This window comes from Cynocephalus volans, chromosome 8, assembly GCF_027409185.1.
Source record: "Cynocephalus volans isolate mCynVol1 chromosome 8, mCynVol1.pri, whole genome shotgun sequence".
In the NCBI taxonomy this organism is placed as follows: Eukaryota; Metazoa; Chordata; class Mammalia; order Dermoptera; family Cynocephalidae; genus Cynocephalus; species Cynocephalus volans.
In genome coordinates, this window is record NC_084467.1 from 12,217,969 (window position 1) to 12,244,832 (window position 26,864).

The 26,864-nt window shown below is 49.9% G+C and overlaps 1 protein-coding gene across 3 annotated transcripts in view; it reads left to right on the forward strand.

Annotated features, from left to right (window-relative positions):
• The window catches only part of PLEKHM2 (pleckstrin homology and RUN domain containing M2), a 36,354-nt gene that overhangs the window by 4,864 nt on the left and 4,626 nt on the right, over window positions 1–26,864 (forward strand). For all 3 annotated transcript variants that reach the window (XR_010024175.1, XM_063104108.1, XM_063104106.1), the window contains exons 2-13: window positions 14,744–14,850; window positions 15,229–15,338; window positions 15,876–15,975; window positions 16,565–16,652; window positions 17,651–17,837; window positions 19,317–19,376; window positions 22,318–22,546; window positions 24,228–25,055; window positions 25,305–25,374; window positions 25,524–25,614; window positions 26,074–26,138; window positions 26,493–26,581. Coding sequence is in view for 2 of the 3 variants with exons in the window: in XM_063104108.1 (XP_062960178.1) it covers window positions 14,744–14,850; window positions 15,229–15,338; window positions 15,876–15,975; window positions 16,565–16,652; window positions 17,651–17,837; window positions 19,317–19,376; window positions 22,318–22,546; window positions 24,228–25,055; window positions 25,305–25,374; window positions 25,524–25,614; window positions 26,074–26,138; window positions 26,493–26,581 (2,024 nt within the window). In the remaining variant the exon portion in view is untranslated. The remainder of the gene's footprint in view (window positions 1–14,743; window positions 14,851–15,228; window positions 15,339–15,875; window positions 15,976–16,564; window positions 16,653–17,650; window positions 17,838–19,316; window positions 19,377–22,317; window positions 22,547–24,227; window positions 25,056–25,304; window positions 25,375–25,523; window positions 25,615–26,073; window positions 26,139–26,492; window positions 26,582–26,864) is intronic.

Below are 26,864 nucleotides of genomic sequence, written 5' to 3' on the forward strand. Positions count from 1 at the left end.
GAAACTACTCAGTTCTGCCCTTGTAGCTCAAAAGCAACCACTCATGTATGGGTGTGGCTATGTTCTAATAAACCTTTATTTACAAAAATAGGTAGCAGACTGGATTTGGCCCACAGGTGGTAGTCCATATATGTATGGCTGTGTGTACATGAAAAAGTCCTAGCCAGGATAGGCCAGGGATCATTTTCAGAGAAATTGGTGTGACTAATCAAATCTCTATTGTAGCTGTTTTTGCATGTTATATCAGGCTTGCGGAATAAATATAGACTCTTGTAAATCCTGTCATGTGTCCATGTATTGCCCTTCAAAAAGTACCTTCCCTAGGTCCTTACGGTTCTAGGCCTGAGGGAGATGGTGGTGAATAGGCAGATAAGGTCTCTGCCTTCATGGAGCTGACGTTTTAGTAGGAGAAGATGGAGTAGATGAATACAGAGGTGGTTTCACATTGTGGTGTTACGGAGGCATTAGGCAGAACAAGGTGATAGAGAATTGGCATGGAAGTTTGCTTTGGAAGAGGTGGTTGTGGAAAACATCCCTAAGGCGGCGATGTGGCACCCAGCAAGGAACACTGACTAGAATGAGAGGATGAAAAATTCTTTTAAGAAAATAAGTAGTTCTAAATGACACAGATACGAGGGTCTTCAAAAAGTTCATGGAAAGATTCATATTATCTTTCGATCCCATTATTCCGTGACCTTTCTGAAGTACCCACGTAGCTCAGAAATCTGTAAAATGAGAAGTAATTGGTCACCTGTTCTCCCTCCGCTGAAACAGGATAAATGAATTGTAATAAAGTAACTGTCGCTCAGTGAATGTTTCCCGGTCCAACAACCTTCTCTGCCTAGGTCTGCCACCCACCTGGGTTAGGGCAGATATTTACTGCTCCGCTGGTTTCGGCTCTGAGCGGGGTGTATTTCCCACCGGGCACAGCCTGCCCTGCGCAGGAGTCTCACTGACGCTGGTGGCTGACTGCAGCTGCTGCTCAGCCCAGCCTGTCAGTACAGCTGAAAGGCTGCCTCGAGCGGTGGACTTTTCCCCATTTTTCTACTTCTTCCGATAGGTTAGATCTGCTGGCACATTAAAAAATTAGCCAGGGCAGCTCATTCCTGGAGAGGGACTGATCGATATTCGTGAGAATTATACTGATGTTTGGTTTAGATCTATAGTTTCGTTAACTTCACTGAAGAACTCTTAAAAGCTTTAAATGTTCTGAAAATCCCCAAGGATCTGAGTCACTAGGGCAAAGATCTAAATAAAATAATGGGCGTTTTACACACATTTTGTAAGCTCAGGTGCTAAGGATTGATGTGCCTTCTTCCTGCTTCCTCTTCCCCATTTCTCTGCTCCTTTCCCCTCTCGCAGAATAGAGGCTGTCTGGTGAGGGCTGGGAGGGACCCTAAGGCTCCCAGCCAGGAACCACATAACATGCACAGAGGGCTCCCGACCCCACGAGTAACCTCACCTGGGCCCAGGAGTAAATAATAGTGGGGAAGTGAAAACTGCTTTTTCTGAGCTTTGCCCATTCAGTCTGATGTGGTTCTCCTTTAAAGAAATGCTCCTCTGATGGCAGGTTTCTGTGTGAGGCCTTGACACTGTGGTCCTCTCCAGAACACCTGGGCCCTTTTACTCTCTCTGTGGCTTGGCTCTAGCTTAGTCCCATTTGATGACTGAGGCCAGGCAGAAGTTCACCTGTACCTGAGATTAGAGAGAAGCTGGTCACCATGTGGCAGCAATGGGCTCTTTGTTCAAACAGGGAGGACCACAGGTGATTCTCTGTGATCATTCTGTAGTCACTGCTCACACTCCAGAGTTTCAGATACGATTCCTGTGCGTCTCCCTCAAAACTCATCCAGCTGGAGCCTAGTGTAAAAAGAAATTCCTGGCAAAATTGAAACCTGCTGCCAGCAGACAAAGATGTGAAGTCTGGAAACCAACGTTGAGTAAGGGATGGAGTGGTCACAACATGTTTTAACATGGAAAGAAAGGAGCTGGTGTTCAGAGAGTGAGAGTTGCAAGGAGGAGAAAGCTGGCATTGCAGGTCCCGTGGGGCTCCTGGGTGGGTCATTTCCCCCTCTCCAGTCTACAGCGCTGGTCTCGGGCATCAGGCTTCACCACCATGCTAAGAGGATGTTGCTGCTGAGGCTGGCAGGGCCCTGATGTCCAAGGAGAGCAATGGGGCTTTTCTCCCTGTGATAAGAAGCTCTCTCGGGTGGCCTCACTGCCAATGAAGCGGGTTTCTCTGCTTGGGATGTGGAACCCTCCTGTGCACTATGGGCCCAGAGCACTCCTCGAGAGCCTCACCCAGGCAGCAGGTCTGGTTGGTTTGGGCGAACTCTCCTTGCCAGCCCTGTCCTAGAATTTTCATTTGAGACAAGAGAATAAGGTCGATTTCTGGGCGAGTCCTTTTGGCTGGAGCTGAAAGTTCAGGTCACTGATCTGTTGGTTATTTTATCCACTCGGGGTCCTGAGAGTGTCTCCTCTCCTCTCGCCAGTGAAGCAGCTGGCCCTGCCACACAGACACTCTCCCCCATTTTGTGTATTTGTAATTTATCTTTCTCCCCTTTGCTTGTAAGTGTTTCCAAACATTATAGAAATACAGAAGGAAGAAAGTATCTGTTTCCTTTAATCCCCCTCCTCCCCAGGTAACTATATTTAACAGCTGGAACTAACAGATTCTAAGAAACCCAATAATATGTGCACAAAATCCCCAAACTTAGTTTTCAGGAGTTGCCAACCTTCACTGTGCATGCATTTTCCCCACATTCTTTGGTTTTGGTGCTCACAGACTGCTGAGGCCTGACGTGCCCAAACACAGTGAGAGGAAAGGGAGTAGTACCAGCACAGGAATCCTTACATTTAATGTGTGCCAGGCACCACACTCAGCACGTGTACACGCACCTCCTCTGTCAACAGGATGGCTCGTGATGCCTGTTTAATATTTGAGGGAAATGAGGTTTAGAGAAATAACTTGCCTCAGGTTTTAAGTCTTATAAGGGCCAGAACTGGGATTGGAACCATTTTTCTGGTTCTTGCTCTTTCCATTTCTCTAGGCTTTTCTGTCTCCATCATGTCCATCTTGAAATTATAGCATATCATGCATCCCTGTGGGTGCAATCTTGTGGGCCAGTCCTCTGTAAAACGACCCATGCATTCAACCAATATTTGTTGAGTGACTGTTATGTTCTGAGCACTCTTCTGGTTACTAGGAATCAGCAGTGAGCAAATGCTACCTAGCCCCTGCCTCCACGGAGCTTACATTAGTAAAGGGGTCTTAACCCTTGACTTGGTGTTGTCAGTACCATGCTCTCCCAAGTGAGCCACAGGCCGGCCTCAGGAGCTTACATTCTAAAAGAGGAGACAGACATTAAACATATTTAATGGCACAGATGCATACCACAAGGACTCCCTAAGGACCTTTAATAGCAGTTATAACGTTCCTATCGTGCTTCCTAGCCTTATATTTACATTTTCAGCCTGCAAAGTATCTGTGTTGCATGGGCCTCGGAATGGAGGCAAGGGTCCTATTGGTGTCACCCAAACTAACATTGTGATTTAGACAGTGACTTGGTGACAGTTTCCTTTGGTAACTCACCAGTTGTCTGGGTGGTGGAAGCACTCATGAGGCCGTGTCATCAGCCAGCAGAGGAAAAGGGAAGTGGAAGATGAACACAGTACCAGCGCAGGCTCCATGCTTTGAAAGACCAGTTGAAAAAAGGCTCTGAAAAATTCCCTTCTGCTCCTGCCAGTGCCACACACCACACTGAGTGTGAAGTGCTCAGAAAACAGAGTGCAAGGTTTCTGCCCGCTCCTGCTTCTGTCCCAGCAGAAGAAGAGTGGAGTAGAAATGTGTGTGCTGCATGTCCTGTCAGGCCATTGGTGGCTCTTAGGTCTCTGGTGTTTGCCCAGGGACCTCTTGGCAGAGCTTCTTACCATTTTTCTCCCCACCCTGAAAGGTGTCCTTGGTTCTTCCGTAAGAGGCCAAGCCCTGTGTTGAGTTCCCAGGCAGAGGAATCATAGTACCTTGAGGCTTGGACAACCTGTCCCAGGAAGGAGAAGCATTTCACTGCTTTTGGAAGCCATATCCTGTCAAATTACACAGCTGTGCTTGTTCTTACACCCCAAAGAAAGCACAGAAAAATGAAATCCATGGATAATTCAAGTACCTGATTTTTTAGCTCCCCTGCCCCACCCCACATATCTTCCAGCAGTGGGCTGGTGAGCAGTGATTTGGGAGGTGAGAAAGAAAGCCATGCAATTGGCTGAATGGTTAAGAAGCATTGATTTCCCCAAACTTGCTGAAAGAACAATGAAAGCCCATGGTAAACAAACATTTTATGACAGCCCAACATGGAGGTGCCAGTCAGTCCAAGGGTGCCACCCAGCCTGGACACAAGCCTGTTCTGGGCAGGGGCACTTGCTGCCTCACAAAGACATTGCTGAAGGACAGCATTTTTCATACCAAGAAACTAAACTGATGATTTTTGTGAATCGCAGGATCTCTGATTGGTTCTTACATAGGGGTGATTTCTGGGCTCTCTAGTTCTATAATCTGCTGTAGTTCATTGTCATTGAGAAGGAAATTTTTTCCAGCCTAAGGTGGGATGGGATCTCTGGTTCAGAATTTTGAAATTAGGAGAGCAAGTCAGAAGCACTGCAGTCGCCTAGGGTTGGTGGAGCAGCAGACACCCAGCAACCTCTCTTGTCACTCTCATGTCATCTACGAAGAAAGCAACTAGGCCCTTCCTGACATTGTCCCCCAACCAACCCCCAACTCCATCACTAAGGACCTGGGAATGGCCCAAGGCCCCCGCTTCTCTGCCCTCCTCAGTAAGACGTCAGGATGAGCACTTCCCAGACGTTACACACCCAGGTGGGGTGGAAGCAGAAGGTGTCTGAGTGCATCTGAGCAAGACTCCGCAGTTAGGTAGGACAAAGCCAGGAGCACAGGAAGTGCCTTTACCTCCCTGGGCCCCAATCCTCCTGCCTCTAAAGTGAGGGTTCTGGCCAAGTGGTTTTTTTTCTGATTTTCAGCACATTCAGTAGTCGAAGTCTCATTCATTGACAGCGTTTCTCGTTCCTGCTCTCTCGCTGGCTCTTACTCTAACCTGCTTCACATGCCCTCCTGCCCAGAGCATTCTTACTGAATGGGAGGCCCCAGGAAACTCTGCTTCGTAACTGCATGATTTCTGAGGGCTCTTCTGCCCTTAGATTCTGAAGTTCTTCAGCCTTGGCCAGATCTCGGTGGAGATTCTCTACAGAAATACTGTTGGCAGTGGGGTTCCATTCCTTGGATCATGTGAAACGGGTTTTATTGTTCTAAGAAGTTTTCCTAAGACTTGAAAGACTCCAGCCTGCCTGCCTTGTTTATTTGTTTACGTGTTTACTTTTGAGGGGATGGCTGAAGAGCACCTGCCTTTCCCTTCCCGAGGCTGGGGCAAATTGCTATTGCCAGATCAGGGTAGGCAAGTTGTTGTGGTGGCCTCCCTGAAGGGACATTATATAGCCCTAGCCACACCAACCCTCTCCAGCTGTCACTGATATGAATGAGCCCTCTGGGGGTCCCTCTCTCTGAGGGGTTCAGGCATCAAGGTTTGGGGACAGCCCAACTCCAAAGGTAATAAATGATATCAATGGCCTGAGCTTTGCCTTTCCTCTGAGGATCTTCAGTGGAAAGAATGGAATGTCCGTGAAGACCAGAGGGGCAGTACTGTGAAGAGAATTCCAGAACGCAGGGCAGGCAGTGCCCCCTCACTTTCCATAAGACTCTCCCCTGCTGCCGTGCACCTGCAGCAACATCAAGTGAGAAGCAGCCTCATGGGCCAGGTGTGCCCACAGCAGCTAGGGCTGGCTCTGAGGTGGAGGTGAGCTCATTTCACTGTGGCCTTCATTGATTTAATTCTTAAAAAAGGTGATTTGAGGTGAGACAGCAGTGTACCCTTCCTTCAGTTGGGGTCTTTTCTGCTTTAGGATTTCACCTCCTAGACCTGGCCTGCTGAGGCTGCTGTAAGTGTCCTATCATGTGAACATATTTAGTCTCCATGGAGTCATAGGGAGGCTGCTGTTACCTAGCAACCTCCTCCCTGGGCATCAGCAGAGAGTCGTGCCTCAGGTGACACCGGGCCAGGTTTTTCCTGCATCTAAGGCCCCTCTGGGTGAGCAGGAATGGAGCAGGCGCAGCAGGGGAGCCCCATGGTGGTCAGGCAGCTAAAACAGGCATGTTCACAGTCCCGTGTCTGTCCAGCCTGTCCTGACGTTGTGAGAGCAGGGGTTTTGTTTTTTGGGTTTTTTTGCTGGCTGGTCCAGGGATCAAACCCCAGACCTTGGTGTTATCAGCACCATGTTCTAACCAACTGAGCCAACCAGCCAGCAAGAGCAAGGGTTTTTACCCTGCTCTGTGACCAGGGAAGTGTGAAGCCCCCGCCCCCAGTACAGCCTGTGAGTCGGAAGCAAAGTTAGAATCGAGATATCCCGTCTGTTGGGCAACCTCTCTTTGGTCTTGACTGACAGGAAAAAAGAAAGGAGGTCACCTGTAACTGTCTTATTCTCATTATGGCCATTTATAATCCATCACAGTTACCTTTGAGTTAACTATTGGGGACCAATCTGGAAGGATTTCTTGGTACCAACCACAGTACTAGAAATTGTTTTGCGGTTGTGTGTCTGAGAGAGAAGGACCGAGAGGGCCGGGCCATGGCAGCTCGGAGCAGAGAGTGGGACTCACCCTAATTAAAATGCTCTGAGTCGGGCATTTCTTGGCTTGCTGGAGTGTGCCGCCCACTTTTCCCTGAAGCCACGGGGTCTGGCGCAGTCTTGTGACTGCCAGTCTTCCCAGAGTGCTCAGGGAGCATTGTCCTGGCTTTGAGAGTCTGGGATGAGCTGAACCAGCTCTTCCTGGCCCTGGTGCCTGAGCGACCAGGAGAGCCACTCAGCCAATCCAGAGTGTGGCCTGGGAACATGCCTTTGAGAGGGTGGTCTTCAAGTTCATGGGCTTTTGGGAAACCATGGCTTAAAAAAATTACTTTGTCTTAATCCCTCTCTTCATTCTCAGCTGAACTTATTTTCTTCTGATGAGAACATTTTCATCCTCCCATCATCTGTGGCCACCCCTCCCCTGGGACAGCGGAGCCCATCCTGTCTTTCCTGTTCAAAGCCTTTACTCCTTTACTCCACCCCTGTATTCCTGCCGTTCTTTTGGCAAAACTGGTCGAAGGAGTTTTCTGTATTTGCTGTCCCCTCTTTCTCTTCTTCCTCTTCCCTTCTCTCTCTCTTTCCTGACCATAAATAGGTGAATGGTAGACTGAATTCCCATGGGCAGCTCTTGTCATCTCCTGGACTGTCTTGTGTCAACTCTACCCCATCCCTCTATTATTTTGAAACAGATTTCCAGACATCCATAAATATTTCAGTATAAATTGCTCAGAAATAAGGATTCTTTTTCTCACATAACCCAATATCACTATCAAACCTTCAAATAGTAATAATTTTTCCTATTATCATCAAATATCTAAGTGTTTTAGTTCCAATGGCCTCATCAATGTCATTTGTTAAAATATCTTGTTTTCTTGAAACAGGATCCACATAAGCTCCTGCTCTCCCTGACAGGCTCCTGTCAGCCTGTCACCTGTGCCCCTCACCCTAGTTGCTTTCATCAAGGTTCCCCACACCTCCCTAATCGTCCTGTCTGTTGTGACTTCGATGACCGACGGTACCCTCCCTTGGGAAACTTTCTCCGTTTGGCTTCCTGGGCACACGCTGTCCAGGTGTCCAGCTCGCCTCACTGGCTGCGCCTTCACCATCTAAAGCAGTGATCCCCGGCTCTGGCTGGGTGTTAGAATCACCCAGGCACTGTTTATTTTCTCAAGTTCCCAGCTGGTTCTGTTGTGCCCTTAGGTGAGGACCCTGGTCTAACGGTGCAGCCCCAGCAGCTCTGTTCTCAGACGCTCCTCTTCCTGCACTCCCAAGATGATCTTGTTTACGTCCACAGCTTTAAATGCCATCTAAAGGCTGATGGCGCTGACCTCTCCCTGAACTCCAGAACCATTCTACAACTGTCTCCTGAGCTCTCCACTTAGACATCTGACAGCTGTTTTAAACTTACCATGGCCAGAGCAGGTCTCCGCCTGATCCAAAAATGGCACTGCCATTCAGTTGCTCAGACCACAAGCCTTGGAACCAGGTTGGCACCTCCTTTCTCTTCTACCCCACCTCTAGTCACCGTCTTCAGAGCCTGAATCTGACCCTACTCACGTTCTCACCCCAAGAGCCAGCTCCCAGGCTCCATTTCCCCATCAGCACCAGTCTCTCTGTCTCTACCTCAGTGTTCCACGGCCTTCCATGGCCTTCCCTTGGCTGCCTTCCTGGCCTCGTCACATATCACTCGTCCTCCCTCCCCGAGCTCCAGCCGCTGGTGCTCCTGCCTCAGGACCTCTGCACCTGCTGTTCCCGTAACTGGGTTACTCTTCCCCCAGATACCTCCATAGTCATTTCCTCAAAGAAATCTTCTCTGGCCCCACATTTATAGCCAAGCTCCATACCCTGCTTTGTTTTTCTATAGCACTTATCATTCCCTGATGCCATATTATATTGTTGCACACAGTTTATCTCTGCCACCAGAATGTAAGTTTTACAAGGGCATGGACTTTATAGACTTCCGTGTAGGAATAGTATCTGATGTATGCATAGTGGATGCTCAGTAACTATTGGTTGAAATGTATGACTCTTCAAGGCTTGACCCTCTCCTTCCAGCCACTGCTGACCTGAGCTTTGAGCAAGAGACAGCTCCACATCCCAGTTGTCACAAATGTGCATTCCTGGTCACCTCTGCTCAAGGCTTTAGACTGGGGGTCAGCAAACTTTTTCTGTAAAGAGCCAGATATTGAATACTTTAGGCTCTGCAGGCTATACAGTGTCTGTCACATCTACTCAACTCTGCCGTCGTAGCACAGAAGCAACTGTAGATAATAAACAAGTGGATGTAGCTGTGTTCCAATAAAACTTTTTTTTTTTTTTTTGTCTTTTTCATGACCGGCACTCAGCCAGTGAGTGCACCAGCCATTCCTATATAGGATCCGAACCTGCGGCGGGAGTGTCGCCGCGCTCCCAGCGCCGCACTCTACCGAGTGCGCCACGAGCTTGGCCCAAAGATGATTTTTTTTTTTTTTTTTTTTTTTGGCAGCTGGCCAGTTTGGGGATGTGAACCCCTGGCCTTGGCATTACAAGGCTGTGCTCTAACCAACTGAGCTAACTGGCCAGCCCCAATAAAACTTTATTTACAAAAATAGACAGTCATAACCAATAAAAAAATAAATAAAATAAAATAAATAAGAGACAGGCCTTCTGGCCATAGTTTGCTGACACATGCTCTAGATTCCTACTAACTCTGAAATTTTCCACTTTTTACCCAAATCTGCATGGACAGAAAGGCAACACCCAGAGCCACTTGGCAGTCTGATCAGCAGGATGAACTCCTTCCCAGAAGTGGGAAAGCACCTCCTGTAGCAGCTCTGCCTTGTTTTAATCAAATAAGACACTTTCTCACTACTGGGGAGATGCCAGAGCAGGGCAAAAGGACAGAGGGAGTAATTGGAAAGCTTTCTTCTTAGAGACGCCACACTGGCTTCTCTCCTGGGTCTGTCTTCCAAGAAGCAGAACTGCAGAAGACACTGAGCTCATCTACTGTGGGCTTTCTAGTTCTCATGATTTAAAAGAGAGGGGACTGCATTTTTCTTTTCTGGGTTCTTCTAAAACATACTAGAAGGGATTTAAACAGTTGGATATTTTATATGTATTATTCATTCAGGGATATTGAACCTAGGTTTTCTGAAAAGAATGGGTTTAAAATATCACTGTGCCACTTACTAGCTCTGTGACCTGCTTTATGAGGTTGCTGTGCTGATTAAATTAGTGTTTGTGAAATCACCGTCGTCATCGTTATCATCATCATCATAGCTGCTAACTGTTAGAAAGTGTTTACGAGGTATCATGTACTTTGGTAAATACGGTATAAGTATTATCTTACCCCTCCTGACAACCTGTAGGGAGGGTGCTGTTACGCAGCCCATTTTGCAGATGAGGAAACCAAGTTTAGAGAGGTTAAGTAACTTGCAAGTGACTGAGGAGCAGAGTCAGCATTCAAATCAAGTTGTCTGACCCGAGTCCACACTGTCAACTACTCTGCTGCCTTCAGAGTGCACATAATAACTGCATAAATGATGGCTGTAATTACAGGTGGCATTAGCTCCACCGACAGGTATCAAATGCCACCGAAGAGTGCTTTGGCATAACAGATGGCACTTGTGTTTCTGGGCTAAGCAATACTCGTTATACTCATCCCATCAGTTCTGTTGTTCCGGGGTCCTCAGTGATTCCATGTTTGCTTTCCTCCCGCTCCGTTCTTCCTGAGCCTACTGGTCTTCCTGGTGTGGAAAGTGACTAAGGGACAGAAGTACCTCCGCTGCTTGTTTACCTCTGTGTCGCTTTGCTACGTAAGCGAGCTCAAGCTGTTGGCATAGCTCCTCAAGTTCTTGCATCATTGATTCGTAGACCTTCTTTTTCTTCTTCCTGTTCCTTTCAAGAACTGTGCTGGGATGTAGCACTGATTCAAAGTCTGCTTGTCTCCTGAGATAATGGGGAATCTTTATCAAACTCTTTCACAAAAGAGTGCTTGAAGAGAGGCTGTGGAACCTCCTGCTCGTGGCCTACTGAGCAGAATATTGTTATTGAGAGCAGAGTGCATCATTGCATCTCCTTTGCACCTGAACTTATGTTTAGCCAAGTGCTATGTCATTTGTTTGACCAAGAATATGGGTTCATTATTGTTAATAATTACAGCTAATATGGACTGAGCATTTGATGCTTACTAGGATCTATACATTTTTGCTTGTTTTTATCATTTGATCCCCTAAATCAGCACTATACAATAGAACTTTCTTCAATGATGGAAATGTTTCACTGCCCAATATAGGAGCCACTAGCCACACATGGCTCTCAAGCATTTGAAATGTGGCTAGTGTGACTGAAGAACTAAGTTTTTTATTTTGTTTCATTTTAGTTAACTTAAATGTAAGAAGCCACATGTTGACAGCTCAGCCGTAAATAGTCCTTTTAACCCATTTTACAGATGAGGAAAAATGAAGGTTACAGGGTCAAACAATTTACCAAAGGTGCCCAACTCTGTATAGCAGAGCCAGGCCCTGGGCCCATGTTTCCAGCCTCCAGAGCCCTCCCTCTTTACCACCATGGTATAATACTCTTTGTACTGTACTTTCTGCAGAAATTGTTTCATAATTGCATATTGTTCCCTAACTCATAATACCATGTGTAGGTATGCAACCCCCTTTGAAACAAATGTGCAAGACGTATTTTTAAAAAGCTGTAAAACTGGTTACCAAGGAGGTAAAAGGAGACCTGATAAATGGGGAGAAAATTTTATGTTCCTGGATTGGAAGACTCAATATTGCAAAGGTATCATTTCTCCCCCCAAATAACCTCTGCTTTCAGCATAATTCTATTCCACATCCAAAAGGGAATCGGTAATGAAATTTGAATAATTGGGGCAGGGGCTGGGGTGGACTTGTTCTGCCCATTTCAAAATGCTGAATAAAGTGAAAATAATTAAAAATAGGGAACTGGCACAGGTATAGACAATGGACCAATAACATAAACTAGTTGGGCATATTAAATCACAAATCAGTAGAGGAGAGGCTGGACCATTAATAATTATGAGGAAAATGGGTTATCCATCCAGAAAATAATAAAGCTGGATGATATAGTTTGGATATGTTTGTTTACCCAAAGCTCATGTTGAAATTTGATTTCCAACAGGGCAGTGTTGGGAGGTGGGGCCTAGTGAGAGGTGTTTGTGTCATGGGGGCAGATCCCTCATGAATAGATTGATGGCCTGAGAGGGGGAGAAGTGAGTGAGTTCTCCTTCTATTAGTTATTAGTTCTGTTAGTTATTAAAAGAAGCCTGGCACCTCCCTCGCTCTCTCCAGCTTCCTCTCTCACCTTGTGATCTGGCACACACCAACTTCTCTTCCCCAGCCTGAGGCCCATGCCAGATGCAGCTGCCCCAGAATCATGAGCCAAATAAACCTCTTTTCTTTGTAAGTTACCCAGTCTTGGGTACTCTGTTATAGCAACACAAAAACACACTAAGACAATTGATCCCTACCTCATGCCACAGTTAAAGTAAAGATTTAAACATAAAAAATGAAACCAAAATGTCCCAAAACTTTAAAAGAATAAAGGTACTTTTGTAATATTAGATTGGGAAAAATGGGAAACTCTAAAGGAAAAGACCAACAGATTTAACTGCATAAAAATTTGAAATTTCTCACTGGGGAAAAATAATATATAACAATCAACTGGGTTAAATCCTGAAACAAAGAGCTGCAACAAATCAATAAGAAAAAGACAAGCAGTCAATAGAAGATTGGGCAAAGGTTGTGTGAATAGGCAGTTCACAGAAAAAGAAATGCAAATGGCTAATAAGAATGTTCGACTGCACTTTCTTTTAATCAGAGTAATACAATTTAAAACAATTGGGTACTATTTTTCACCAATTAGAGTGGCAAAAATTAGACTAATTATATTCAGCATTGGCCAGCGTGATGGGAATGTAAACCAGTCCAACATTCTAGAGGGGCAAATGGCAGGACTCAAGCAAGTTGTAAATATGTATGACCCTAAGCTTAGCGGCTCTACTTTTATGCACTCAGCATACAGAAATACTCACACAGGAGGCCCGTACAGGTGTGTATTGCAATATTATGTGTTGTCAAAGAATTGGAGGCCATATCCCTATTTAACAATGGTTAAAGTTTGGTGCATCATGTTTTAGAATACAGTGGGTCTATGAAAAAGAATACAGCGGATCTGAATATAATGATATGGAAGTACGTTTGATACATCTTTAAGGCAAAGCAAGTTTCTGAACAATGAGTGTAGCATAGTCCTATAGTCCTATTTTCCTTTTTTTTTTAAGATCTATTTATATGAGAAAAGAGTTGGGAGGGCACAGGCACCAAGCTGTTGACAATGGGGAAGTGGGGAACAGGGGAGCAGGAGGTCTTTATACTGCATGCACACCTGCACGTTGCTTGCATTTTTATGACGAGCAAACGTTATTTTGGAATAATTATAATTTGAAGGTATCTTGGCCTGAGAAAGGAGTCTGAGTTCCAGCCATGGGTGCATCACTTAGCTAAAAAACATTAAGCAACCTAACCTCTTCGGCCTTTGCCACCTTATCTGTTTTTAAATAAATAAAAAAATACTTTACTGTGTTTCTCAAGTGTTATGGTGGGTATAGCTACTTTTATAATCAAGAAAATGACTAAGCCTCTGTTTTACTTTTTTAATGAGGAAATTGCACTAGATCTCTAGGATCCTTCCAGCTCTATCTAATATTTTCTGATCTCAGATTTATTTGCTTAGATTTTCAAATTAAAATAAAAAGAAGCTTGACACCAGTGTTATAGTACTTACTACCAAAGTGTGCAAGAATGCTTTCAGCCATTGTTAAGAGGGAGCTGCCTGGTTTTTGCAGGCTCATTTCTGTTTCTTTCTGCTATAGAAACCTTTTCTCCTGGTGCTCCAACTTGCCTGCCTCTCTGGGTGGGGGCTGGGGGTAGACCCCACAGGACTGAGGTCTGTTCCTGGTCAGCAGGGCTGCTGGGCTTGCCCTGGGCCACAGAGAAGAGAGGCTATTTTTGTTGTGGGAGTTGAATGGCTGGCCTCTCTCCAAGAGTATGTGCTTATTGGTGTGGTTGATGTATCTTGCCTGCTGCGGCCGTCTCTATCACTGCTTCCAGAAAAAACTTGAGGATGCATTTGTCCCACGAGCTTAAACTTGAGACCAGTATCCAGGGATAAGGGCTCTTTTCTTGCATTCTCCTCCCTTCTAACCATCGGAAGGGCAACAGCGAACCAGGGTATGGCTAATATGAACTTGGAGACACTTTTCTCCTAGGGCTTTACTTGAAAGCGGCCCTCCCACCCCTCCACCCCACCCCCACAGTTGCAGTTGCAGAGAACTCAGTCCAAGTATCTGGGCTTTCTTTGCCATAAGTAGGCTCATAGAGCTGGCTTCACCTTCATCAGTCTGGTGGGGTTTGTTCTGTGCTGCAGTTTGTCTCACCTACTGCCCAAATCTCCTTATATCAGTCTAACGGGAACAGTGTCCTTCTTGGTTGTAGGGCTTGACTTCAGCCTGGCATGATCGCAGATCCATATCAGGAGGAGCCTGGTCAGGTTCCTCAATCAAATCCAGTACCCCAGATCAGCCTCCAGCAAGAAGGCTGTCGGAGCAGATGCCCTGTCCATCAGCCCTCAGTGCATATAGAGAGCAGCTCCAGGCAGGGCCACTGTGTTGCACAACTCCGGGGAGTATGTGGCATTTATATAGGTAGCACTATATGTAGTGCCCCTGGAGCTGTGTAGTTCTGTGGCTCTGGCCCGAGATGTAGGCATGAACTGTGGATCCCTCGTCAGCATCAACTTGTCAATGTACAAAGCGCTTGCCAATGGCCTCTTGGTAACTGGGTTACAAGGATACAGCCCTCTAGGACCTCCAGTATGGGACAAGCGGCCGGGGCAGGGCTATTTGAGGTAGACTTCTCTGTCTGTCATCGCGGATACATCATTTGACTGGTTTTCTCAGCTCCCTTCTTGATTCCAGGATTTCTGCAGCCCTCCTTGTTATCCATGTCTGATTTGGAGGGGATTTTTTTTTTTCTTTCAGTTGCAGAGCTACTTTGCTGCGTGTGAGGATGAGACCCCTGCCATCCGGAACCATGACAAGGTGCTGCAGCGACTGTGTGAGCACCTGGACCACGCCCTGCTGTACGGGTAAGGTGGAGCAAGTTTCTGAAGACCACGAGGGGGCATAGCCGCGGCCGTGAGTAGCCTCCAGAGAAAGCGCTAGCCTCGTCTGCCTTTTACTTCTTCTTTGCCCTTAGCAGGAAGAGATTTGTTCCACTCAAGTGGGCCATAGGCTGTCTGTAGTTATCCCAGTAATAGGTCTCCGGGCAGGCAGAAATGACTGGGGGAGGATTAGCCACAGTTGAAATGATGGTGTGAAGGTGTGCTGTCGCCTGTGGTACCTGCCAGGAATCCATCGTCACCTGCCTGGGCTCACTGCTGACACCAAGCCTGCTGGGCCAGCTGACCCCGGCTTCTCAGTGTGGCCCTATTCAGATTCCAGCAGCTCCTGTCCTGTTTTCTCAGACTGCAAGACCTCTCATCTGGCTACTGGGTGCTCGTGGTGCATTTCACCCGGAGAGAGGCCATCAAGCAGATCGAGGTGCTGCAGCATGTGGCCACCAACCTGGGGCGCAGTGAGTAGTAACAGGGAGACACTGGGGAAGGGACCAGGTCTGCCCTCTCTGTGGGTAGCTTGGGGCTCAGGTTTGCCTCGGCGTCAGCCCCGGGAGGCTGATTGCCTTGTGGTATCCAGTGGCAGTGGGGTATTAAAATGCCAGCACCCTCCACGAGCCCTCTTGTCTCCCTGTGTATGACAGTCTGTTGGTGCAGCAGTGATGGGGTGAAGGAGAGTGAGGTGCTGAAGAGGGCTGGACTCCCCTTGAATCCCAGCCCAAGTGCAGAATAAGTGGATCAGTGTCAGCTGCAGGCTCAGTGCAGGGTCCTTGCATCTCTCAACCCATCTGAAGTGTGCAGTCTGCCATCTTTGTCAGAGCATCAGGCTAGGGTCTGACTAGGAAAACAGTTCAGGGGTCATGGTATCCCATCGAAGGAGAAGGCTGTTGGAGTACCCAGTCCCCTCACCTGCTCTCTTTTCCTTTCTGCCCTTGCTTGGCAAAAAAGGCAGCACCCTGACAGACCTTCCTTCCAGTTACTCCAGCCTTTGTTTGCAGGCCGGGCCTGGCTGTACTTGGCCCTCAACGAGAACTCCTTGGAAAGCTACTTGCGGCTGTTCCAGGAGAACCTGGGCCTGCTCCATAAGTACTACGTCAAGTGAGTGTCTGGAACGATCTCTCTCACCTAGCCTTAGAGCTCCTCTTGAGTCTCTTCACAAAGACTCATCATATACAGACACCACAGTGTGTCACATTAGAGGCCTGGCCTGGCATTGCACACTGAGGACACATCAGTGATGGCCAGAGAACCATCATAGCCTTGCAGGCACTCTGGTGGCTCTCACCAGGAGCACTGGTGTCCTACCTGGGTTCCTGCATACCATTTGGTGTGCTGCCGCTGCCTGATCCTCTGTCCAGGCCTCAGACCTTACCAGAATGCTCAGCCTTGGCTCAGCCTTTGCCAGGGTTGCTGCAGGAGCAGAGTGTTTGCAGCAGCTGCTGAGAGCCTGACAAGCCTCGTGCTTCAGGCCCATCTCCCAAGATACTGGACGGAACGTGCTGTGTGGCTCTCAACCCAGCAGGAAGATACCGCAAGGAGAGGGTGGTGATGGCTGCATCAAGCTGGGTGCTGTCCTGGGGGTGGGGATGTCACATGTCACATTTCAACACAGTTGGCCTGTTGGTGAGGTCAAGCCAAGCTGGTAACCAGACCCAGAAGCACCACGGTTGCTCCTTGTGTCTCACAGGAACGCCCTGGTCTGCAGCCATGATCACCTGACTCTCTTCCTGACCTTGGTGTCTGGGCTGGAGTTCATCCGATTCGACCTGGATCTGGTGAGACGTCACGACGCTTGCTGCTTGAGGGGGGGCAATGATTTCATTTTTTGAGTCTCTTTTGTGGAGCATGTTGGGTGTGACTGAGCTTGAGCAAAGCCTTGTTTGTTCGGGTAATGGGGAGGTTTCAGGGTTTGTGGAATTGAGTGGAAGTGGAGTGATTCCCTGTTGGCTTATTTATGGTAAGAAGTCCTGGTTCAGGTGACTTCTGCCCATCTCTCTATCCACCTGGAGAAAAGCCACACTGCCTGGAGGATCTAGCCCAGAAGGACTCGCCTTCACTGCCTGGAGGATCTAGCCCAGAAGGACTCGCCTTCACGCATGTCTGAGAGGGACCAGGCGAATTCAGCCCTGTGTTTCCTGGGATTCTGGCGAGTGTCATTGGCTCCATGCCCTTAGCCACTCGCTTCAGGTTCTCCAGCATCCCTCACCGTCACATGCTGTACAAACATAGTGCTGGCTCAGACAGGTGGAGCCGGAGAGACTCCAAAGCGCCTCTTGGGCTGGCCAGTTAGCTCAATTGGTTGGAGTGCAGTGTTAGAACACCAAGGTCAAGGGTTTGATCCCCGTAATGGCCAGCAACCCCCCCAAAAAAGTGCCTCTTGACGGGGCTTGTCAATATGGATGCCGTTGCCTGTCCTAATCGAATCACCTTCCCTACCCCAGCAGCACAGGTGGAGAAAGGAACGCAGCTGGTACTAGAAATTGGAGAAAAGGAGCGATTCTAATAGTAAAAGAGATTGAGGCGGTATCGGGGGGTAGTAGTGTTCTGACAACTCTGTCATCTCTGTGAGCCCAAAGCCCACAGCTTAAAAAGCCAGAACCATTAACATTACTCTTTTTATCAGCTTATCTCTGAGTTTACTACTTTAAGCCCATTGATTTCCCAAAGAAAAAATATCATGGAAGGGTGTGACAGAGGCCAATCGTGTCTCCCCACCCATGTTTTCTGGCCCACCGAGGCCTCCCACCAGATGTGCCTCTTCCATTCTCCTCAGGATGCCCCTTACCTGGACCTGGCCCCCTACATGCCTGACTACTACAAACCTCAGTACCTGCTGGACTTTGAAGACCGTCTCCCTAGCTCAGTCCACGGCTCGGACAGCCTGTCCCTCAACTCCTTCAACTCTGTCACCTCTACCAACCTGGAATGGGATGACAGTGCAATTGCCCCATCGAGTGAAGGTAAGTGGCCCTAGGGCAGAAGGGAGCCCAGCCTCGGCCGAGAAGCAGACTCTGGAGCCACTTCACCCTTGCTGCGTGACGTCTTTCTGGCTAGTTTTGGTCTGGTGGTTGAAATTTGCGGTTAAACAGGGCCGGCCATTTCCCAGATCTCTATTTCCTCAGAGTTCCTGTGGTGGCTTAAAAACAGATTCTGGGGGCCAAGCCCGTGGCGCTCTCAGGAGAGTGCAGTGCTGGGAGCGCAGCGACGCTCCCGCCGCGGGTTTGGATCCTATATAGGAATGTCCGGTGCACTCACTGGCTGAGTGCCAGTCACGAAAAAGACCAAAAAAAAAAAAAAAAAAGATTCTGGGCACAAAAAGCCAAAATGAGATTTTATGAATGTGAGACCCTCTTCAAGAAGGCTCTAGTCACATGCCCAGGGGCAGTTTTCTGAGCGAGGAATGAGGAGCATTGTGAGCTAGAAACTTGCTTGATGTGGCAGGGGTGGATGTTGCCTGCTGGAGGAGGTTGTCCTATGCCAGGCTCTGGGCAGAAAGAGGGTAGGCAACCCCCAGAAGGAGAAGAGAGAGCCAGGCAGGTCCAAAGTGTAGGGACAGCCTTGCTCAGGTTCTCAGTGTCCACCCGGTCCCTCCGAATCCCTCCTACGCTTTCTGGTGTGTTCGGATGGCTGCACTGCTGCCCCAGAGACTGAGGAAGAGTCTGTAGGTCATTCTGTTGTCTCCACCCAACAATTTCTTGCAGCAGCCTGTTTTTCTTTTAAACCTTAGGCCTGGTGTTCATTTATGAAACTGGCCATTTTCCCACCTTCCATCCCCTGTGGGAAACCAGATCTCTCATTTACCTCACCCCATCTCACCTCCAGGGAAGGGGTTCCTTAGAAGTGCCTTAGCACTGAGACTCTGACCTTGCTCTCTCTTGCCATATGTCCCAGGGAGAGGGAGATCACCTTCAGACTTGCTGTTGGCAAGACCTGCACAGCTCATTGCACAAGCGGGAGATGGTGCAGTCTCCTTGGGTTGGGCGCCTGGGCTGCCTCAGAGGGATGGGCCTTGAAGGAGCAGCCAAGCAGTCCATGGATGGGCTGTCCCCTGGAGCCTGCTTCATCTCAGCAGTTCAGCACCTTGAGCTGCTAGAGCAGGGTCTCATCTCCCTGCTAGGGTACAAGGGAAGAAGGTCAGGGGGCAGAAAACTATGTTAGCGACAGGGAGCCCAGGTTCTCTCTGCCAGAACCAGGTTCTAAGTTTGGAAAAAGATCTTCCCCAGAGGTCTTTCCAGCTGCTCATAGGCTACTGGGCCAGTGCCCAAGCTGAGAAGCAAGCAGGTCCTAGTAAGTTCCCCTGAGGTTGTTAGATAAAATGTAGAATGTTCAAGTTTCTCCTCTCTTGTTTTCTCCCCGTGTCTCCCACCCCATATCCCCTACCCCCTGTCCTTCCACTGCCTGAGTTTTCTAATCTTCAGTTTTGTCCCTCATTCTTATAGATTATGATTTTGGAGATGTGTTTCCAGCAGTGCCGTCTGTACCCAGCACAGACTGGGAAGGTGGGAGAGAGTCCGCTGTTACCCTCTTTTCCTTTTTTGCAACACTTCCATGCCAAGCTTGCTGCATGTTTCAAATTCAGTTCCTTATTATTTATAATAATGTCCATGATCATAATAAAGCCAAGTTTGGTGTTCTAATAGATGGAATTCTGCAGTAGGAGGACTTGACCTTTAGCAGGCGAGTCCCTTCTCCCAGTGCAGGACTCCTCTACCTTTGTGCAGTGGCCGTGTGCAGTCACTAAGTGACTGTGTTTTGGGGGACACCAGATCTCCCTTCTTCTTCCAATGCCAGTTGGTACACCTAAAGTACTCAGGGAGCTGCTAACTTTCCGGGCACTAGCGGCCTGACCCAGTGAGCGGAGACTTATTCTATAAAGCGATGCCTTTAAACATGTGGGCCGTAAGCTCCTTTGGGTCAGACAAGCATCAGGGAGAAGGAGAGAGGACTTGATCCTTTCAGTCCATTCCTAATGTCTGCCTCTCAGGTATTTTTCTAAAATATTGAGGTCCAAGTGAGGGAATTGCCCAGGCACAGCTGAAACTTCCTACAGGGAGTTTTCTTTGAAATTTTAAGGCAGATTAAAATAACATTTGTCAACCCTCCCACCTTGTCTCCTGGGCGCCAGCAGTGCTTGGGCGTTTTTCTGCCTGTAACCCCATTTCTGGGCTTGCATAGATTCATAAAGCTATTTATTCCCCAGTTGCCATGATTACTCAGAGCAAAGGTCATGTTTCTGATAAGGTGAATACTTCCTCCTTAAATCTGAGGCCATACCAGATGCCCCTTATTAAAGAGCCTCCTGCCCTGTGGCCACTTCCAGGCTGGGGGGCGGTGAGGACTGCCTCACCCTGAGGATGAGGAGCAGTTTGCTCTCCCCACGTTGTTAGAGACATGATCTCTGAGTAATGATGATGATTGATCTTTTCCCGAGTAATGTGGGTACAAAATACCCTAACTTTGAGGGAAATAAAATATGGCATTGGGAAAAATAAATTATGTCACTTGGCCAAGAGAGTAGCACTGGAGTCCCATGTTTTAGTTAAAATTAGCTTGAAATCCAGAATTCCATCATAACATCATATATCCTCTCAGCCTCTCTCCTTGCAGCACCCATGCCGGACATTGATTTACTTTACCTCTGATTCTAACAACTAATCCCCCTCCTGACATGCCTGCTGCAGTCACTTGACAAGCGGGGCCTGACCTTCTTCTGCAGCCTGTGGGCACTCCCGTGGCCTCAGAGCTAACAGCCCAGTGGCACTGCTTGCTCAAGCCGGGCTGGGCCCCAGGGCAGGGTGAGATTTGTTTCCGCAGTGACGTCCTGCTTTCCTAAGTCCCTTGGGCACTGGAGAATTCCTGAGCACGCTCTGGCAGCTCACCTGGGGAGGTCCTGTCTTCTCCGTGAACCTGGAGAGAAGCAGGACTTGATGGTACCTCCAAACTCAGGGCCCTGGGCAAGGATTTAGGGCAGCCTTTCCATGGTCTTGGCTTATTTACAGGACCTAGTGGGTATCCCAGCCTAGAAACCCACCTCGTCTGATGGGCTGCTCACTCACCTCTCGGGACTCTTCCCATGAGCTCCTGCAAGTGCTGAGGAGAGTCACAGGGGCTTTGCAGGAGCCTCTGTGAAGCTGAAGGACGTGGTTTTCTGCAGCTGAGAACTCAGGGAATCTAAAGAAAGTCTCATGTTTCTAGTGTTTTCCTGGCAGAGCTAGGGTAGGCATTGCTTTTAGCCCCTCCCTTCCTTCTTTCATGAAAAGACAGTGTACTGAAAAAAATAGATGGAGTGCTGCGTCAGCAGGCAGCTTCCCAGTGGTTTCCAGGATCCACTAGGAAGTTGACAGAGGTTAGGCCTTCCCATGGGGCTGTGGGGAGCATGTTTTCCATGTCTCTTCTGGGCAGATAATGGCCAGCAAGATGCACATGGGCCAGCAAATGCAGCGTGAATACCCTGTGTCTCTTGCCATTAACCCCCACCTGGGCGGTTCCACCAGCCAGGCCCCAGATCAGTGGCCTGGGTGCTTTTCCTGTGGGTGCTACCTCTTCTCCCTGCCCTGTTTCAGGAACCGGGGAGGGGTGTGTGGGGGTGAGGGGAGCCATTAAACTAGCTCCTCTCTGGAGGGGCAGCATTGTCTGCCCAGCTTCTCCCCAGGTGGGGCCATGGTGAGAGTGTGACCCACAGAGGACCATTCAGCCAGCCGAGGTTTGCATGCAATTGAGTTCTCAGCAGCGCCCTTAAAGGGGTGCCTGGTACTGCCCCCTGTCTCTTCTCCTTTGCATCTCACCCTCCTTGTCCCATTCTGTCATCTTGTTATCTCTGTTGCACTGGGTCCTTCCTCCTGCCTTTCCCTGTGCTCCTCACCCCTTGAGCTCCCCATCCTCCTGGCCTCTGCCCCCCAGCATGCCTCATTTCCTCTGATCTCTTCCTCTGTTCTTCTCACTTCCTTTGTGTCCTTTTTGTCTGCCTCTTCAAGGGACCCTTCAGAGGAATTCAGGATCTGTCAGCCCTGCTAGTGGTGTGTGGGGCTAAAGGGCTGCAGGGCATCCTCCAGCCTCTTCTGACAGGAGGGCTCTAAGGCTGGCTTGAGAGGTGCATGGCCTGTCTCCTCTTTGTGGCTCCCAGCCACCCTTGGAGGCATCAAGGTCGCCATCCCTGAGGGGCTAGAACCTGCAGGCTGCTAAACCTTGGGGCCCTTAACATGAACTCGGTTGTTGCAAATTCTGGAGGGCTCCCAGCACTAGCACGTCCTCTGAGTGGTTCCCAAAGCACAAATCGCACGTCCTGTTGGGTTGGGGCTTCTACTCTTGAAACAGGGCCACCTGGTCAGGTTTCTCTGGGAGGATCTCATCAGCCTCTCTCCTGAGATAAGGCTTACTTTGGGGGCCTGGGGGCCCCAAATGGTGTCTGATGGGCTGTCTCCTGTTTCCTTGTCCTCCCAGATGGAGATCTCACAGACACCGTCAGCGGCCCCCGCTCCACCGCCTCAGACCCAACCAGCAGCAAGGCTTCTACCAGGAGCCCCACCCAGCGCCACAACCCTTTCAACGAGGAGCAGGCAGAGACCGTGTCCTCCTCTGATACCACCCCTGTGCACACCACCTCCCAGGAGAAGGAGGAGTCCCAGGCCCTGGACCTGTCAGACGCCTGCGCAGAGCTCGAGGTCATCAGGTCAGCAGGGAGGGGCCCAGAGAGAAGTTGGGTGAGTGTCCTGGTTTCTGTCCTGTCCACTCCTAGCATCATTTTTAGTCCAGGGCAGTTGGGCATCCTCCTGGAGACTAGGAAGTAACCTCTCCCCACTCTTAGGCAGTTCTTTGAGCAAGAGAAACAGAAGGCCTGTCCTAGTCAGCTCAGGCTGCTATAACAGAGTCCCACAGACAGACTGGTGGCTTAAACAACAGGTGTTATTTCTCACAGTGCTGAAGGCTAGAAGTCCGAGGTCAGGGTGCAGCATGGCTGGGTGCTGGTGCAGGCTTCTTCCAGGTCTGCGGACATTTGTCTTCTCACTGTATCTTCACTTGGCGGACAGCAGAGAGAGCTCTCTGGGGCCTCTTTTATAAGAGCACTGATCCCATTCATCAGGGCTCCACTCTCATGACCTAATCACCTCCCAAAGGACCCACCTCTCGATACCACCACATTGGGGGTGAGGATTTCAACATATGAATTTTGGGTACACACATTCAGACCACAGCAAAGCCCAAGCCCTGGAGGCGGTAGCACAGGCAGCAACCACAGCTGGCTTCTGGGGCAGTGCTCAGACTGCTGGGGCCCTCGTCTGTCCATCCAGGACCAGAAGCACCTTCAGACTGAACTTACCAAGGAAGTTCTTGGAAGTTGATGTACAGTTTCTGAGATTTGTACCAATTCTAGTTCAGCCTGGTTCATTGAAAGAAAAGTATCCTAGGGCCGGCTCATGGCTCACTAGGGAGAGTGCGGTGCTGACAACACCAAGGCCGCGGGTTTGGATCCTATATAGGGATGGCCAGAGCTAGCTCACTGGCTGAGCATGGTGCTGACAACACCAAGCTAGGGGTTAAGATCCCCTTACCGGTCATCTTTATTAAAAAAAAAAAAAGTATCTTTGTCACATCAATGAGAACATAGAAGGGAAGGAAGAGGTGAATGACAAGTTGGGACTTTTGGCCAAAGTCCCCTCAGCTGACTGGCCTATGCACTGAATACAAAGAGAATTCTGTGTATATGTCAGACCTCTCGGAGGCTTGCTGGCCTGAGGTGGGGGGATTGCTCCCCAGCAACTGGAGCCAGGAGGCCCACCCCATAGGCTGGTAGAGTCCTGACCAGCTTTAATGGTTCAGACCTGGGGTCACTTAGCTAGGCCCACTCCAGCCAACTTGGAACAAAAGAATGGGTTTAGGAGTTTGAGACCGGGAAACTCTGAGTACATTTCAGGTTATTTATCTATGGTGACACCACATGGGAAGTGAGCTTGGCTCAGGGCCTGTTGCCCACATCCTTCAGGAAGGGCTGAGTGGAGGGGCCGTTGGTCTGACCAACAACAGCCTGTTTTTGTCTCCTAGAGCACAGCTAGCTCGGTTGTTCCATCAGGTGGAATTTGTAGAACCTGCTCAGGGGTTCCTCTGGCTGCTGCCATCTGTGTCTCCCTGTGCTGTCCCTAGCCCTTCCCCCTCCCTCTCCCTTTCTTCTGCCAGCAACGAGAGACACCTCGGGGCCTACACTTTTGCCTAGCACTGCCCAGGACCACTGAGTCTCTGCTGTGCCCTGAGAGGTCAGATGCCCGGGAGAGGCTACCACCTCTTTGACCCAGCCTGATTTCCCTCAGTTCTGGGCTGCTCAGGTGTTAAGTCTGTCCCCATTACTACTGTCCTAGGGTCACCAAGAAGAAGAAAATTGCTAAGAAGAAGAAGACCAGATCGGATGAGGATGCAAGTCCACTTCACCCAGCCTCTAGCCAGCAGAAATGTGACAGGCCGGAGGATGGTGACAGCCTTGTCAGCAGCCCAGGCCCAGGGCGGGACTCACCGGACACTGCCCTTGCTTCCCCCCAGGAGGAGGGAGAGGAGCCCAGCGGCACAGCCGAGGTCAGCGAGCGCCCGGAGCTTGGTGAGATGGGCTTGCTGATCCCTGAAATGAAGGACACCTCCATGGAGCGCTTGGGGCAGCCCCTGAGTAAGGTTATTGACCAGCTCCATGGGCAGCTGGACCCCAGTACCTGGTGTTCCCATGTCGAGCCCCGAGACCAGTCCTTTCGGACAGGCTCTCCCGGGGCTGCCCCGGAGAAGCCACCATTTTGCGACTTTGGTGAGGGGCTTCAAGCCCCGATGGACTTCTACCGCTTTACCGTCGAGAGTCCAAGCACTACTACATCAGGTGGCAGCAACCATGACCCTACAGGGCTTGGCCAACCGCTGCATGTTCCTGGTAGCCCTGAGGCTGCTGGCCAAGAAGAAGAGGGAGGAGGAGGAGAGGGACAGACACCTCAACCCCTAGAGGACACCATGGGGGAGTGTCAGGAGCTAGAGACCCAGTTGCCCCTGGTCAGCAAGGGACCTGTGCCAGAGCCGGAGCCTGGGACTCAGGAGGCTCTTTGCCGGCTCAAGCGAGACCAGCCCAGCCCATGTCTGAGCAGCGCTGAGGACTCTGGGGTGGATGAGGGCCAGGGGAGCCCTTCTGAGATGATCCATTCGTCAGAGTTCAGGTAAGTGAGACTGTTGCTGGCATGAGACTCTCCCAACCTTGAAGCAGCAGACGACTGGACCTCTGACCTCCAAGTAAATTAAGCGCAACTCCCAGAAGATCTAGCCCGGCTTAAACAGCCGTGATCCTCCCCTCCCCAACTGTCTCCTGGTGGGAGGTGGCGCCAGGACAACCTTGCTCTGCAGCTGCATGGCCTCTCCCACCCCGCCTGGCCTGACGCCTCGTCCTCCCGCACTTGTCCCTTTCACAGGGTAGACAACAATCACTTACTCCTGCTTATGATCCATGTGTTTCGAGAAAACGAAGAGCAGCTGTTCAAAGTAAGTCCTAGGAACTCAGGAAGGAGCAAGAGACACAGCAGGAGTGAGGTGGGAGGGGCTGCCCGCCTGTTCAGCAGGGAAGCAACTGTGGGTGCAGGCGGGGTGGGGGGCTGCGGCGGCGCCTGAGCTCTGCCTGCACGGGCCCTCAGATGATCCGGATGAGCACTGGGCACATGGAGGGCAACCTGCAGCTGCTGTACGTGCTGCTCACAGACTGCTACGTCTACCTGCTCCGGAAAGGTGCCTGCCGCCCCCTTTGCCCAGCCCCCCTCACCCTCTGAGTGTCCCTCGGCTACCCCACATGTAGTAACGTAGTGACAGCAGGCAATGGAAGCCCTGGCAGGAGCCTGGTGCCTCCCCTCTGTGAGCACCCTATGTCACTCTCCTACTCTGTAATTTCAGATTGCAGGGTGGGGAGGGATCCTCTCTGAGAGATGGGGCCAGGTCTTAGAAAATGGGGTGGGGGGGCCGGCCCATGGCTCACTTGGGAGAGTGCAGTGCTGATAACACCAAGGCCACGGGTTCGGATCCTATGTAGGGATGGTCGGTTAGATCACTTGAGAAAGCGTGGTGCTGACAACACCAAGCTAAGGATTAAGATCCCCTTACAAGTCATCTTTATTTAAAAAAAAAGAAAATGGGGCAAGGGAGGGTGAAGGGGCCAGTGGGGTTAATAGGCATTGGGGTCTCCTCTCTCAGGGGCCACAGAGAAACCATACCTGGTGGAAGAGGCCGTTTCTTACAATGAACTTGACTATGTGTCGGTGAGTTCAGGCTCTGTAGTTGGTGTTCCTGCCATAGGGGCAGGACTTCTCGGGCCACCCACCCTTAGAACTGCAGAGCAGGCACATCCCCTGACTTAGCCCCCAGGGTTGGACACCAATTTAACTCTCAGAGAGGCTTGTCTACATGATGCTGGGGATGAGAGGAGAGCCAAGCTTGAGGACCTCTCTTCTTGCGCCAGATTTCTGACCATCCCTGCCTAACTCATGCCAGGCCCCAGGCCTCTGGGGCTTTACTTCATGGCCATCGCAGGGTGTGTCCTCCCTCCCCATGCTGCCCCTGCTGCCAGGCACTGGCCGAGCCCCAAGTGCATATCAGAGTGTGGTTTCTGGCAGGTCGGCCTCGACCAGCAGACGGTGAAGCTGGTGTGCACCAACCGCAGGAAACAGTTTCTGCTGGACACAGCCGACATAGCCCTGGCTGAGTGAGTGACAACCCCTGCACCTCAGGAACACTGGAGAATCAGCAGCTGCCACTGGTGTGGCTGTGGCCTGGGGGTGGAGGGTAGAAGCAAGAGACACAGAAGGGGAAAAGAGATAAGTTCCCTCTGGAACCTGCATTCTGGTCAGAGGCAGGAAAGTAAGCACTCACCAACCATCTGACTCGTGGTCAGCCCAGGTGACCTCAGTCCCTCCTGACCTACAGAAGGGAAGGGGGCTGGCATGGGTTATCCAGCAGGAAGGAGGGCACAGGGTAGTGCTGCTGCT